Source organism: Lissotriton helveticus, chromosome 1_1 (genome assembly GCF_964261635.1).
Source record: "Lissotriton helveticus chromosome 1_1, aLisHel1.1, whole genome shotgun sequence".
NCBI lineage: Eukaryota > Metazoa > Chordata > Amphibia > Caudata > Salamandridae > Lissotriton > Lissotriton helveticus.
The window spans coordinates 832,494,263-832,509,795 of NC_136057.1; the positions used below are offsets into that span (position 1 = coordinate 832,494,263).

The 15,533-nt window shown below is 45.1% G+C and overlaps 1 protein-coding gene across 3 annotated transcripts in view; it reads right to left on the reverse strand.

Moving 5' to 3' along the window:
- NUP37 (nucleoporin 37) overlaps positions 1 to 15,533 on the reverse strand; it is a 240,694-nt gene that overhangs the window by 25,815 nt on the left and 199,346 nt on the right. For all 3 annotated transcript variants that reach the window (XM_078674695.1, XM_078674686.1, XM_078674703.1), the window contains exon 9: positions 13,147 to 13,240. In XM_078674695.1, the coding sequence (XP_078530821.1) occupies positions 13,147 to 13,240 (94 nt within the window). The remainder of the gene's footprint in view (positions 1 to 13,146; positions 13,241 to 15,533) is intronic.

Here is a 15,533-nt window from a genome sequence, read left to right on the forward strand (position 1 = left end):
ACTGACAAACACAAACTTTTCTGATTAAAACCACCAACCAGTTGGGACATCCTACATACTGGTATATCAGGTCTGGATTGAAGACTGACCTCAATATCCTCAATTTATATATGTGATTTACCAGGTGATAGCCCAAGGGCCCTCGTACCAGCTTCCCACCAATCCAATGGGTATTTTTCTTATATTATCAATCCACTTCAACAAAATCCCACGAGGGACCAACCATGGCCACATGCTACAGGCATTCAGATAGAGCATCTGAGACCAGACACCACCATGCTTGACGCAGTACCACATGGAGATTGTGTTAATCATCAGGTTCTAGACAGAACTGCCCTTTGAAGGCAGTAAAACTTTGAGGGCAAGGCTAATTGCATGCAGCTAAAGACTGATGAAGTGGCACTCTTCCACCGGAGAACAAAGGCCTCTAATCTCCACCTTGTCTAGGTGACCTACCAAGCAAGAGAAGATTCCTCTTTCACAACTCTATTCTCAGGGAGGGTCAGGGTAAAATGGTCTGCCACACACCAGGTGGCCTCAGTCATCCAACATTGAGGATCTCCGGCTGCCTCGTCTAAGATACAAATCTGATCAGACAGGCACCCTAAGAGTTGGGCAGCTGCAGCTGAACGTTCCACTGCAGAGCTTGCATGTGCAGCAGAGCTTGAGGCACTAGCAGCATGCATGAGGTCAGAAGATCAAAAAGCATGAGAAACCTCCAGACGGGAACAACAGCTTGTGCTTAAAATGTCTTGATCATAGTGGGAGTGGCATAAAGGCAGATTTATAATGCTGAACTCTGATCATGAACCGGAGGCAAGAATCCGACATGGAATTATGCGTACTGCAATGTCAGAGGCACCATTAGCAGGTGAGCCCTCAAGTTTCGCGGGATGGCATTCTAACCTATTGAAAGATAGGCAGAGAACTGAAAAAATACAGTTTAGGATCCAACATCTTAACTGGTGCTGAAACAGTGGCAGGCACTGAGTCCAGAATAAAGGGTGAGACTTGCAACAGAAAATTCGAAGCCCAGGTTGGAGGTGGAGAGGGGGTAGGGGAGCTGGACCTCAGTCCTATGTAACGGTTGGGCTATGAGGTGAGATTGATGATGTGTGTATATAGGGAGACACACGAGTTTGGGTAACGCTGGTGCTGGGGGGGAAAGAGTGTACCATCATTTGACGCTGAATCAGCATCCTGCTAACAGGTAAGAAGTGCGGAGTTAGGAAGTTGTGAGTTTGGGGAATTTGGTTTCGGACTAGTATTGACAAGGGGTTCATGAAATCATAGTGTGATTTGTGGGTCAAGAAAAACATTGGGGCACACTGTGGTTAATAGAGCGGGAGGTTCGGGAACTTTCAATTCACACAAATATTGGACGTATAATGCGACATGCTGACCATGAAAGCATTTCACTTTGGGCAGTGATATAAGGAGATTAAAATGGATACCAAATTCATTAGTTTAAGTTCGAGAGTGTGTTGTGGATGTTTAAAGTAAGTTTGATTAACCATTTTACACTGACTATACGGATATTCCATATTGCTGGTGGTACGTTTTCATGCACCCAACTCTGGGGTAAGGAACATGTTGCATGATGGTGCTCGTAATGTGATGGAGAATACTTAATTCGTGTTGATATTTCTGAGCTGTGACCATGATGAATATGCGATTGCCTGGACCAAATTTAAAATGTATAAAGTACTTTATGATAAAACAACTATGGGGATACACTAGATTGATTGAGCGCTAGATATAATTAGCATGATTTGTAAATTAATGACTACAACATCTGCATTTTGGTGCCTATTTAGAAACTCATTTTTATAAGTTAATGGTATGTTTTTTTATTAATAGTTTTAATACCAACTGACAACACAAGACTGTGTGAAGTAACATTTAACTTCTGAGATTACAACTATGAACATTGTAAGTTGTGCCTACTAATGAAAATTGTAGTTTCTTTGCAATTTATGGCATTAAGCAGAAACAAAGCTATAAATAAAATGGTTATCATTTTGTAATATGTACCTTGTCAAGAATATGGGCCAAAATGCTGTTGATATTTATGGTGTACGTGTACAGTAATGGTCAAGATGGTGGATGCCAGTTCTATGGATAGTGCCAGAGTGCGCGGCGGTTCGCCAGCTGCTAGAGGGTGCGCATTCCGTGTCAGTTGCCTAAGTGTGTGGGCCCTTGTCAGCCTGGAGCGCGACACCCTTCGGGATAAGGTCGGCAGGGTGATTAAACCAAATGCCCAGGCTGCCTAAGTTACTTCCTGCCAGTGCTTTTCTGAGAGCTGTAATTACCTGTGCACTGAGGTCCTCTTAGAGTCTGTGGTTTTACAGTTGCCTTCCATGTCTTCCCCAGTCATTACTTCCTCTTACCTGGTGGATGGCCACCCATCCCCATTTCTACCATCTACAGCTGGATAGAGTGCTGTGATACTAGCCTCATGAGGAATTTGGGGACTATTATGAAGAGGAGGAGGATGTGCAGTAGTTCCTAGTCACGGATGACTTCTGTGACGCGGTGGACGCCTTCATTGAATGGACGGTCTCAGATGCAATGGCCCCTCCGGAGAAGAGCCTGATGGATTTGGCACAACAATGCTACAACCCCTTTGCTCCGAGGGAAGACCTTCCTTGGCCCATGGCCCTTAAACTTTCAGAGCAGGCCACTGTACGCCCTTCCCCGAGAACCCACGTAAATGCTCATACTCAGAAGGGTTGGACCTTGACGCCTTTGACAGGCTTAAAAAGGAGTTTCCGGGGTCAGACGGGGAGTCGGACCATAATCGGTACTGGTGCCCTTCCCCCAACCTACCCTCTGACTCACACCATATTTCAGATTTCCCACGGGATGTCCAGTCAGATCTTTTAGAGCCTGAGGAGCTCTTACACCCCGCTCCTCAGAGTGGGTCCCCTATAATAAAGTGGCCTAGTATGTGGCCGGTAGGCTGCGTAAACCACTGGACTAGGAGGTGTGCTCTAGACTTAGGGCGGAATGCCCCCAGCCTTCTTTGGAGGACAAGGTGGTTGTCACACCAGAGATAGATGCTTGTATGGCTACCTTCTTGACCAAATCCATCAAGGACCAGAAGACGGGCATCGACCGCTCCTGGTGGTCGTGCCAAGAAAAGCCCCCCGATGTCCTTTCTATTTGGGCCCAACCAGTGATTAGATTTCTTGGCAACTCCAACTGTGCCATTTCCACGGAAAGTTGCATGTCATTGCTCATCAAATTGGATCCTAAGTTGGAGGAATTAGTCACGTCAGAGGCGGGTCAGCTGGCTCAGGGCAGGCTCTTTGGCATTCCATTTGTCAAGGAGCTTAGCAAGTTTGTGTTCATGTCCAATTCCCTGGATAAGGCCCAATCAACTGTGAAGCACATTTTTAATGCGCGTGTTTTCTCTGGGGCTGGCTGTTCCTTTCAGTCCGCCTCTGGCAGAGACCAACCTTTCCAAAGAGTGCAGTGGCAAGATTCTTCACGCTTTCGAGGATTCTACCCTACCAGGGGCCGATCACGCCACAGAGGACAGCGCAGTGGGCCCGCGGTGGAGGAGCCGCCAACTCCCATGGTGAGTTTTAAGTGCATCAATATAGCAATTCATAGACAACTTGCCTGTTCTTACAGCAGACGCCTGGGTGCTTTAGACTGTGCAAGGGTGTCAGGTGGAGTTCTATGCATCTCCCTTCCAACGGTCCCCTCCCCAACCACTCCTCTTCTCAGGCTGAGAAGCCATTCATATCCAGAAGGAGGTACACAAGCTATTGTCCAGAGGGGAGATTTGTCCTTCCACATCCCTCAGGATTTTTAAGCAACCTGTTCTTAGTGCAGAAGCCAGACAGGGGTCAATATCTGGGGATAAATCTCCGGGAGCTCAACGATTGGTTGGTATAAAGCCACTTTGAGATGGGAGGTGATCCATTTGCTCCGAGACCTTCGGCCCATCGGCCCATCAATTGGATGGTTCTGCTGGTCCTCAAGGACGCGTACCTCACATTCCTGATTTTTCCGCCGCATCACTGGTTTCTCCAATTCGAATGGCAGAACCAAACTTTCGATTTCACCTCTCTACCTTTTGGCCTGTTGTTGGCACCTTCGTGTTTCACCAAGGTTCTGCAGCCAGTGGTGGATCGCGTGAGGACAGTGGGCATGCGGATCATTGTGCACTTGGATAACATGTTGTTCATAGACCAGTGTACATGAGAACAGCAGTGGAGCTTCTTCAGTCGCTGGGGTTGGTTATCAACCAATCGAAGTCCAATCTCTTGCCAGTCCATTCTATCACCTTTCTGCGTTTTGTGATCAATTCAGTAGAGGCCACGCTGAATCTGCCCTCTTGGAAGAAAGCGAAGATCTGGCACAAGGTTCGATGGATGTTAGCAAACCCCCAGACCACCTTATGCAACACTGCCAGAGTGGTAGGTCTCTTTCAGCCTCTATACAAGCCATTTCCAGGCCCTGCAAAGTCTCACGGCATCCCACCTGCGTCGCGTACTGACGTACACTTAGCAGGTTCCCTTGCCTGACAAGGCCAGGAAGGAGCTCAACTGTTGACTCTCCCATATGAAGGCATGGATCGGGCAAGCCATTTTTGGCTCTCAACCAGGTCTGGTAATCGAATCAGATGCAAGTGGTTTGGGCTGGAGGGCCCGTTGTGTAGGTCCTCACCACTGGCGGTGGATGATCTGCAGCAGAACAGTCGTTCCATATCAACTGCCTAGAGATGATGGTGGGTTCCTTTGCGATCCGGTGTTGGACCAAGGGAACAGGTGCAAGCTTGTGTCTTGCTCAAGATGGACAATGTAACAAACTACAGGAGGTAGCCTATAAACCCGGTAGAGACCAGGGTAGAAGTATATAGCAGTCAACAATGTCTCAGAGGGTAATGTTTGAAAGACAATTTCAAGGGAGCACAATTAATTTCTGTGAAAGTCGACGGTGTTTCGCCCTATATACAATGAAAGGCCATCATCAGGACCAGGTTACTGATCGTAGGGAACAGTGCTGGGGGACGGGGGGCCTGGGGTGGGGGGAAATAAAAACACTCAATCTTGGACCAAGAAAAGGTTGAAAGCAGAAAAGGGAAAGGCCATGATGGAAAATGAATGAGCCGCAGAGGGATAGTTACGACATGCAAGAATTAACAAGCATTAATATTTGGGGCTGGGTAACGCACTAGCAGAAGAATAAACTGTGTCTAGGCATTGAGAGAAAGGGAGAGGTGATGGGTGGCGGCCGGGGAGGTTAGAATACTGACCTGGAGGGTCTGAAGGGTCAAGACCAGAAGGGTCAGGCACTGGAGGCAAACTCAATATGTCCAGAGAATTGAGGTAGGCACTGGAAAGTAAAGGAAGAACTGAGGGGGAGACGCAGCAAGGAGGACCGGGCTGGGACCCCGGAAGAGCGGGGAAAAAAAAACATACTACCCATCTGAAAAAGCTGGGGGAAAGGAAATGTTAATCATGGTGCGGGAAGGGTTATGAGTGAAAGGAGTGCGGACGGCAAGGAGACTACTGTTATTTAAGGTATTGCGTCCTGTGTGGGGGATCTGAAGATGCTGGAGTAGCCCGTGGGGAATGAATCCCTAGGCAGACAATACCAAAATTGATGTCACACTGGCGTGGGTCCGGTAGGAATGGCCGCGCTGGGCGCGAAGGAATTAAAATACTGGCTGCCGGTGGTAATGTGTTGACGTGATACAAGACCGTGTAGTGGGCCAGATGTGAGAAGGACTAGACAGAGCAAGCGGAGGCTCAGAGGATGTGTGGATAAGGGAAGAGAGGACAAGACATAGAAACCATTGCTAAACTAAATAAATGATCAGCGCAGAGCTTTGGGTCACAAAAGATTGTACAGGTGTCATTTAGGGTGATTAAGTAATTACAGTTTAAAGGTCAATTTTACATTGTAGGGCATGGGTAACAGAAGTATATAGATGTGTCATTTGGGGAAATTAGGTAATTACAATTTGAAGGGCCATTATATATAGGACTAAAAGGTACATTTTTAAGAAAATTAATTTAAAAGTTTTGTCATGCAGAGAACAGTTGAGAACAAACATTAATGTAATGAATTACACTCAGGACCGGGAAACATACATTAGTCATAATTGAGCCTAAGACTGCAATAGATAAGTCCGCAAGGAATGTATGAACACTGAATGGAAGAAGAATTACAAGGTGCAAATAATTAATTACAATTAATTACAGAAATCGGACTCGCCGTACTGTCAGTCTCGGGTTATTTCTTAACCGGCTTTACCAGATGTGCCCAAGTTGAGTGTAAGGAGGTGCATTAAGGCCTATAAGTCCATGGCAGCAGAGCTGCAGCCTCACGGGGAGAGGCAGTTCCGTTTTGCTTTGAGGAAGCCCTTTAAGGCAGTCTCATCTCCGACCATAGTGAGATGGGTTCGGTGGATTATACAGGAGGCAGGCACCAACATCGACATTTTTGGTGCTCATTCAGCTCGGGGCGCAAGGGCCTCAAATGCCTTTGCATTCGGAGCTCACTTGGAGGATATCTTGAATGCAGCAGGTCGTCAGATTCAATCTTCAAGAGCTTCTATTTCCAGCCAGTCTCCTCTATTGCGGCTCTGGTGGTGGAGAAGCTGTGATCAAACTTAATCCTTGCCTCCATGTCCTGACATAGAATGAAAACTTTCCTAGCTTTCAAATGAAAAGTTTCAATTCTATTAAGGACACGGAGGCGAGGATTAGCCCGCCCACTGATGAATCATGACCCGCAGATGAATCATGAATGACCCACAGAGGCTATCGGATTTTTGTCTTGATGTAAATAAAAGTTTTTCCCTGGCCTGTGTAATGGCACTGTAATGGCACGTTGCATAGTTATGCTTGCATAGTGCTGATTGCCAGTGTGTTACTTCCTTGGGTTCATTGATGCTCTCGGACGTACAGAAACAGAGTCTTCCAAACAGGAGTGAGAATCTTCCATGGTTGGCTGTGTCGCAGGAAGAAAGAGGAGGATTGATGAGGGTCAACGCCAGTTACAGAGACTGGCAAAAGGAACCAAAATTGGCAAAGCTATTCAGTGTAGATGAGGGAATATTTCAGATTGCTACTTTTAGGAGACCCCCTGGAATTAATATTTTGGAAACTACATAGAACAGTGAATGGGGAGGCAAAGCAAACAGCTGATTCTACGACCAGTTGACCTTGAATACCTGACATATCAGGTTGCAGACCTCAGGCACTCAGGAGTTCTGTCTGGTTACCAACAGGTCAATTTAGAGAATAACCGCGTTTGGAAAATAGAGGAGGTGATGAATCGTGTGGATGGAAGCTCACACGGAGTTTGAGATGGAGGCCACTCCGGCAGTATGCTTGAACCTAATGGATGTGGCATGTTCAACTGCAATTAGGGTTTACACAAAAGTAATGGTCATTTCCATAAACAGTCTGTGGGGGAATGCCTGGAATAATGATGGAAAACATGCAGGTCAAGCAATTCATGTGTCTTCATGACTACCTTTCCAATATGGAGGAAAGACCGCTGAGACAATCAAAACAGCTGTGAGCTTCAGAAGGGTCATATCCAACTATGGATGCAGGCCAATGATAAAAAGCTGCGCCTACACTACAGCAGAAGGTAATGTTTGATACATTTCAAACTTCTTTACATGTTGATACTTGCTTAAACTGTACAGGTTTGAAATGGGAGGAATCCATCTGCTCTATTTCTACGGAAAAAAGTAATGACAGTAGAAACTTTTGTTGTGGTGTGATGCGGATGTATTTATTCTGGATATAAATCCCTGTGCTTGGAGGAGAAATTCGGGAGATACAATCTAGGCTCATGGTAGGCAGTTTTAGGCCCAAAGCCCCAGGCAAAGTATCTATGCCGCTTCCAGATTTAATAATTTCTCACCAACCTGTTATGCTTCTCTGCTCAGTGTTGTGTCCACAAACTTTATTTCCACGTGGATGGCTACAGCTGCCATGTGAAGGCAATGATTTAACTAACAGTTGACGGAAACGCTTTGTTATGTTTATGGCACAGGCCTTTCAAATCATCGGAGGTTGGGGAGGTCGCCTACAATCGTGCCTGGTAAATCTGTACAGTCACTTCCCCTTAAGCACGAAATGCACTTGTGTGTAGTATGGTAGGGGTGTACACGAGCTGTTGGGGGTCCTCAGCTTGGGTGACCTATGTACAAGTATAGCCACAAGACTGAGAGCTAACATATTAGACAGCAGATGCCATTCTGGCTCCCTGTCTTTATGCGGTTGCTACTATCTTCCCACCTTCACTCCACAGTTTACAGAACCTAGGCTATTGTGGGTTTGGCTCAACAACTCTTCAGTGACATATAGAAGGTGATCTATGTTAAGCTCACTGGTTAGAGTTACTTCAAGCAGCAATACCTGTGGCCTACGAAAGCAACAACTTAAAGGCACAACCACTTTCATAAGCTGCACTAAATCTAAATAGCTGGTTGGCCTGGAATCAACTAGTAAGCACTTGGAAAATAAGCTGGCTCTGTGAGTCAGAATTAGTCACGTTTTCACATAAAAAAGCTCTATAGTAATGAAAAATAGAAAGGAGTGGTCCAGCGGCAGCAGTCTGTTGCTGCCCTCCTGCAGGAGTCAAGGAAAAACCTTAGGGATAAAGAAGATGGTGTGAGGTTGTTTTAGATAGATTAGCCTGCATTCTGAGAAACTGCTCTAACTCCCAGCAAGTACTGCAAAATTTCAGCTGCTTAGAGCCCTCCTGCAAGTATCCACTGGCTACTGAATGAGAAGATATGCCCAATCCCAGAGTGCCGTTACCGTTGTACAACGCAACCTAAATATCACACTTGACAATCCCTCTCCATGCGGACCCACAGTCCTCAGCCACTTTGTTTAGACTGCTGTAGCTTCTTCTGTATAAAACAGTTTCAGACTCTTTTAGATCCAGTTGAGTGTACTTTTAAATGTTAGCTTCTGTAGCCCCTGTAAACGTCTACCACAATTGTCTGTTCCTTTTCTCTTGATCTTCCTCAAGACCAGTTGTACGCACGAGTAGGTCACCAGGTCATCGCCAACATCATGTTGTGATGTACCAGACGTAGCAGAGGAGTAGCTCTGTTGTTTCTTTATTAGATCTTAGTTACAGGCTAGCGTCCATGTAAAGCAGCCCCACCAGGAGCAGCCTGCCGCTCAGCTCAACTTTAACTGTCACACCTCACACAGGCACCCAAACATTCCAATCATCAACCTCACACCAACATTCCACTCAGAAAACTCACCCTGGCTGAACAGCTAGGAGCCAGATAACATAGCCAATAATACACAGGCAGGATAGAACATACTTCTTTAGACTGGCCTGCCAAAGTGAATTCTACACCCACAGTGACATTGAAGTTCCTGGTTCCTGCATGCCAATCTGCTCATTTTAGACTGAACCACTGGAGCTAAAGTAGAACTTTCTTAAATGACCAAGAAGTCCCAATGCCTTTGTAGCACAACTGATTACTCATGCAGGTTAGAGGTGGGGCCGGGTTGGGGAGGTCGGGTTGAAGGGGGTGGGGATCAACAGAAGACCACGAGGAAAAATTAAATAAATAAATAATTTTCCCTCTTCGTTGTCTGTCGAAAATCCCCCCACTCACCTGGCCCTACAGCTCTTCTCTGCACAGGCCGCGGCTGTCCATGTGCAAGCTTCGTAGTATTCAGCCTCTGTACCCTCTGAAAACCAAAGCTTAAGAAATAGGCCCATAGCAATTCAAAGAGCTTGCAGAAGTATCTCGTTCCTGGACTTTCAGATGCAATGGATACAAATTCTTATGAGGATTGTAAGTTTGCTCTCGAGTTCCTTATGCACTAGAAAACTGGAGAGATAGATACAAAGGAAAAGCTTTTTTTAAATTCTTATTTTACTATGGAAAACACCCAGGTATCAAAGGTCGGAAACAGAACACATTTAATAGGTTCTGAGAGACAAAGATTACTTTTTCTAAAAAAGGGAAAACTGATTTCTGGTCTTCGTGCAGAAAGAGCTCGTTTTAGACTGCCCCAGAATCCATACAACAGGAAGGTCACTAAAGGCATCAGCCTTACTGCCCTGCCACAAGATGGGCACCAGATGGCATCAATTTATCTAAAAATTGCCCTTTTGCTAGGGTGCCGCAATAATTGAAATCTTAAAATCTGTTATTTTGCCTAGGACTTCGAAAATAGTACCAGAGATACCAAGAATGACCTTTGTACTAAAGGACGCACATGACAAACAAGACTTTGGTTGAACGGGTATATAAACATTTTTATTTCAGTCTAGTAGAAGGTGTATATGATACCTTTGCAAAATATAGGCATTCACAGCCAAATAAGAGGTTTCAGAAACAGAATGCTAAATTTTACTTTTCACATTGTTCTCATAAAGACTGCCAGGTGGCAACTGTAAATCATTGTATGCCGGACCAGGCAGAGATGTGGGGGTTCTGCTGTAGATCACAGGGATAATTATCGGGAACTGAGACCATACATTTGCCATTACAGAAGAGTTTTCAGTTTGTTTCTGAACTACCCATGGTCTCAAACTGGATAGAGAATTTGTGGAGGGAGTTTCCTAGAGGAGCATTATGTGTGTGATCTACCAGTAACATTTCAGCAGACATTATCCCAACCTAAAGCAGAGCTTCTGGTCAACACCCCTTTAATTTCCTTCCAACATGATTTAATATTCTTTCTCAAACAAAAAGGGATCTTCACATGTGTTTGTGTCAGCCTACAAGCAGTAAGGGAAAGTTGCCATGAAAACACGGAGAAAATCTTTAAAAAAATACATTTTTCTTTTCCTATACAACATAGCGGGATGCAACATCGCAACCCGAACTGTAATGAACATATTTAGCCTCCAGTGGGACTTGAACCCCATGGATATTACGCAGTTCACACACTATTTCTTCCCAATATTCCCAGGTCACCCGGCAAGTCCAAAACATGAGCAAGACTGTCCCCAGCTCTGCCCTTCACCTCACACATTTGAGGGACATAGTTCTTCCCGTAGTGTATAATCGCGCCTTGTCGTAGTAAACCCTTTAGAGTATTTGTAGTTGAATTAGCCCCCTGCCTGGTTTTATTTGCCTACCTCTCATCGGTGCATCAAGGGCTACCTCCCAATCTGTATAATCAACCTCACTCACATCTTGTATCCAGCGTCCTCTGAACTTAAGCAAAGTGTCTGGCACATTATTGTTCGGGATCATGTAGGTCTGCACACACCCCTTCCAAGCTCCTCCATAAGCAGCCTGCCTTCTAAAGGTGCATAGTTCGGTATCTCATGCTCACTAATTTCTCCACCCGCCACACATGCCTCGCCTGCGCGTACTGCAAGCACTGGTTCGGATGTAATTGGTACTCCCTCTGCAGCGATGCGAAGAGCACGAGGGTCCCCCGTTATAGGTGGTCCCCAACCTTGGAGATCCCTATTGTGTCCCAAGCCTCAAAACCCTTCAACTTTCCCAGTTCCCACAGTATCACCCTCACCCAGAAGGGGGTCTCTCAAGTCACAGTCTGTGCCCACCTAATACATCTAGTAGCCTTGGTCGATGCCTCCAGTGCCTCCGGTATCGCTGCTAGTAACTGCCAGGTGCCTGTCCCTCCATAACATGGGGAAAATCTAGTGTTGGATATTCCTTTTCCACTGTTCCTGTTAGTGTTAAGTGTTTACTCCATTAAGAGGGGAGTGGAACTTTTTGTTACCCCAGTCACTTTATTTAACTTTCTACCCGGTCTTATTTTCCCCTTTTTACATGGACTTACCTTTCGGAGTACTTGTAATGTAAGCCTTCCACTATAAGGCTATCAATGGGACATTTTGCGCATCTGCACAGTATATTTTATCTATGTGCACCAATATATTCTGTTACGGCCTTTGAAACCACTCTGTATTTGAAACAGTGTGATATGAGATGGAATGCAGGGGGGTGAACACGGAGGGCCTCCTGATCTTGGACTGCCATTTGAAAGGGTAAATTAGTTTGCTTTCTAATTTGGAGTCCAGCCTTCAGTCACTGGCTAACTTGATGACTGAAAAGCATAAGTTAGGTGATGCGAGAGGTGGAAAGACAATGTGTTTCATAACTTCCAGTTCAATTATCTCATGCTCCCAACAGAAACCAGTCGAGTAGAGTCAACAATGCCATCAGAATGAGGCACTGGTTGTGGATGATCGATAGAGAGAATATGACAACAAATCACAGATTACAGAATTCCTATCATTATCGGTCAGAATAATGGCGATGAGACTGCTCCGGTAAAGAACACCACCTGCTCAACTCAACATCTGCAAGAGATACAGTCCCAGCATTAGTCCCTATAGAACATGTGAAACTTGACCAGGCTACAGCTCTGTAGCTCAGCCATGCATTAGCCAAGCCTTAGAAATACAACTGGTGTGATGCCGGACCCTACAGCGCAACCCCTGAAACCTTTAGAAGCTGGAAACTACAACTGATACTTTAGCACTTAGACGGCTCCCATCAAAATAGAAACAAAGCTTCTTATAAGCTCAGTCTAAAAGAAATAACATTTCAAAGCTTCAATTTTAAACTTCTAAAATTACCTATTGGATGGCTTCAGGAAACCACAAGGAAAAGAAAAAGTGAACGTCTTCTGCTTAACAAAATAACATCAGAAACATTGCATGACAAACCAGGATCAGTTCAGCTTGCCACTTTCTGGGAAAGCTGGAAGAAGGGCCTCGCACCCATAGAGATATTTCTTCCAGCTTTTCCAGAAACCTGTGTAGTCCCTTCTATAAAGTTAAAATAAGAACTGGCCAGTAGAATGCGAATTACGAGTCTTTTTTATCAGTATTCATGTAGGACTATCACAGTATGTTCAATTACCACACAAAATACTGTGCCTCCATACTACAATTCATTGGATAAGCACCCTATACCTTCACCATCCGCTTACAGTAATGTTATCAGCTTTACAATTTGACCAGGTTACAAAACAGAAAGCTATCTGTTAAATAATCGGAAGTTTTTGAACAATGTTCTGCAAATGGTGGCAGTGTTTGGATCCTTGCCCTCTATTAGAAGGACTACTTCTCAACAGGGAAAAGGGACAGTGTGAATGGACTAATGCAGAAATTACAAAAGTGCAATGCTTGCATTATTCTCACCTGTGGGTGTCCGAAATGATGAATAAGTAGCTGAGTGTTCACCTTTCCTGGACAACCAGTTGTTGCAAACACATTTTCATTGGATTTGCACCACCTGGGGAGAACAACATTAATCAACTATCACAGGACTTATCAAAAGAAAAATATCTTCTTAAACAACATTTTGAGTACCATTGAGTTGGGTAAAAAACAAACATCTGTTATTCAGCGCCAAGATACCCAAGGGTGAACGTGCGCTTTACAAATACACTGGTAAAGTTAAGATATGGTTACACACATTCCAAAATACTGGGGACCACCGCATCAATAGTAACAATGAAAGTGTCGTTTTTAACAGAAATACATACATTTACTCAGCTCCGCAGTGCTCCCACTTGTTGCAGGCAGGAAAACGAAGATTCAAGCAAAGTGACCCAACTAAATAAGATTGGAACTTGGAGTCGTGGAACAATCCAGCACTGCATAACAGGTTCTCCTCAAGGAACGAGTCCCTATTAATAATCACTTCAGTTACTTCACAGCCATAAAGGCCAATTCCTCCCACCCAGTTGGTCGACTTTGGGCACCAAGTCCTACTAGAAGAACCGAGAGTCATAGTAGGTAAAAGGATCCTCACTGCTTCTGCTCAAAAAGGGGCAATGGAGAACACCGAGTTCCCTGTGCATATCTGCCTTCACAAATATTGGACTTTTGTGACAACTGGAGACAGAGTCCCCCACCCCCCCCTTGCTGACTGCGCTGCTTCGCGCCAACGGTGCCTGACTCCAAGATGGCGCCATTGGGGACACGCCTCCTACGACCGGCAGACACAGGCTCCAGGGACACGAACACATGACAGGGCGGATTAACCCACACGCAGCTCTCCGGGAACCAGCGCGACCGCATCCATAGCGTCAACACGGTCTTCCCCCCCACACGCTCAACACCACCACCCACATTGTGCTTAACTGGGCTCTGGTGAGAGGCCCCCCGTTCCCTTCAAACCTCTGCTTCAAACTTTGCTGCCTTCCATCTCTGCCTGGACGCCTGTGGTCTTTCTCCCCTGACTCTCCTCTGGTCTCCGGATCGATCTCCTTTGCCCCAGCTCCTCTTGAACGATGAGGCTGCGACTTTGCTGCGGACTGCATTTCTCCCCCTGGACCTGCTGGCTTTGCCAGCCCTCTTCCTGAACTCTCGGACTTGGACCTTCGTGCTCCCCGCCATTTTCTCTGTATGACTTGCCTCTTCTTCTAACTTTTTTCTTCCGCCATTTTAGTGATCTCTCACGGTCCTTTCGACTTTCCTATTGTCTCTCCTGATGCCTTTGATACACTCCTCACTGTCTTATTCACCACTATCTGCTTCCCTCTCTCGTTTATCTCACGTGCCTGCCTTCTCTGTGACTCTTAAGAGTATATCCAGTCCTTTCCCTTCCCTATGTATATAGAGATAGCTCTAATCACTAGTATATGCTGTAGACCGCTGTGCTCTCCACCATTCCTATGTGACTCTTAGAGTATATCCATGTGTATCCCCTCCCTATGTTGATAGAGATATTACTAGTATAGGCCTAGAGTACATCCATTTGTATACCTTTTTGTAACGCTTGTAATCCTAAGTCTGTATGCTTTCAACTGGCTCTTATGTAATGCAAAAATTTGCAATCATTTTACGAATGTACTTATGTTTTCAACCGGATCCTATGTAAAGCGCTCTGACACCTTCGGGTAAAGTTCGTTATCTCACGTGCCTGCCCTCTCTGTGACTTTTAGAGTATATCCAGTCCTTTCCCTTCCCTATGTATATAGAGATAGCTCTAATCACTAGTATATGCTGTAGACCGTTGTGCTCTCCACCATTCTATGTGACTCTTAGAGTATATCCAGTCATATCCCTTCCCTATGTATATAGAGATAACTCTAACGACTAGTCCCCTATGTGATTGTTAGAGTATATCCATGTGTATCCCTTCCTTTGTATATAGAGATAACTCTAACGACTAGTCTCCTATGTGACTGTTCGAGTATATCCATGTGTATCCCTTCCCTATGTATATAGAGATAACTCTAACGACTAATCTCCTAGGTGACTTTTAGAGTATATCCATGTGTATCCCCTCCCTATGTTGATAGAGATATTACGAGTATAGGCCTAGAGTATATCCATTTGTATCTCCTCCTTGTGTGATTCTATCTCTTGTACATTTGCAATTTTTTTCTGTCTGTACCTTTTTGTAACGCATGTAATCCTAAGTCCGTATGCTTTCAACTGGTTCTTATGTAAGGCAAAAATTTTTGCAATCATTTTACGCATGTAACCGTCAGTCCTTATGTTTTCAACTGGATCCTATGTAAAGCGCTCTGACACCTTCGGGTAAAGTTCGCGCTATATAAAATTGCATAAATAAA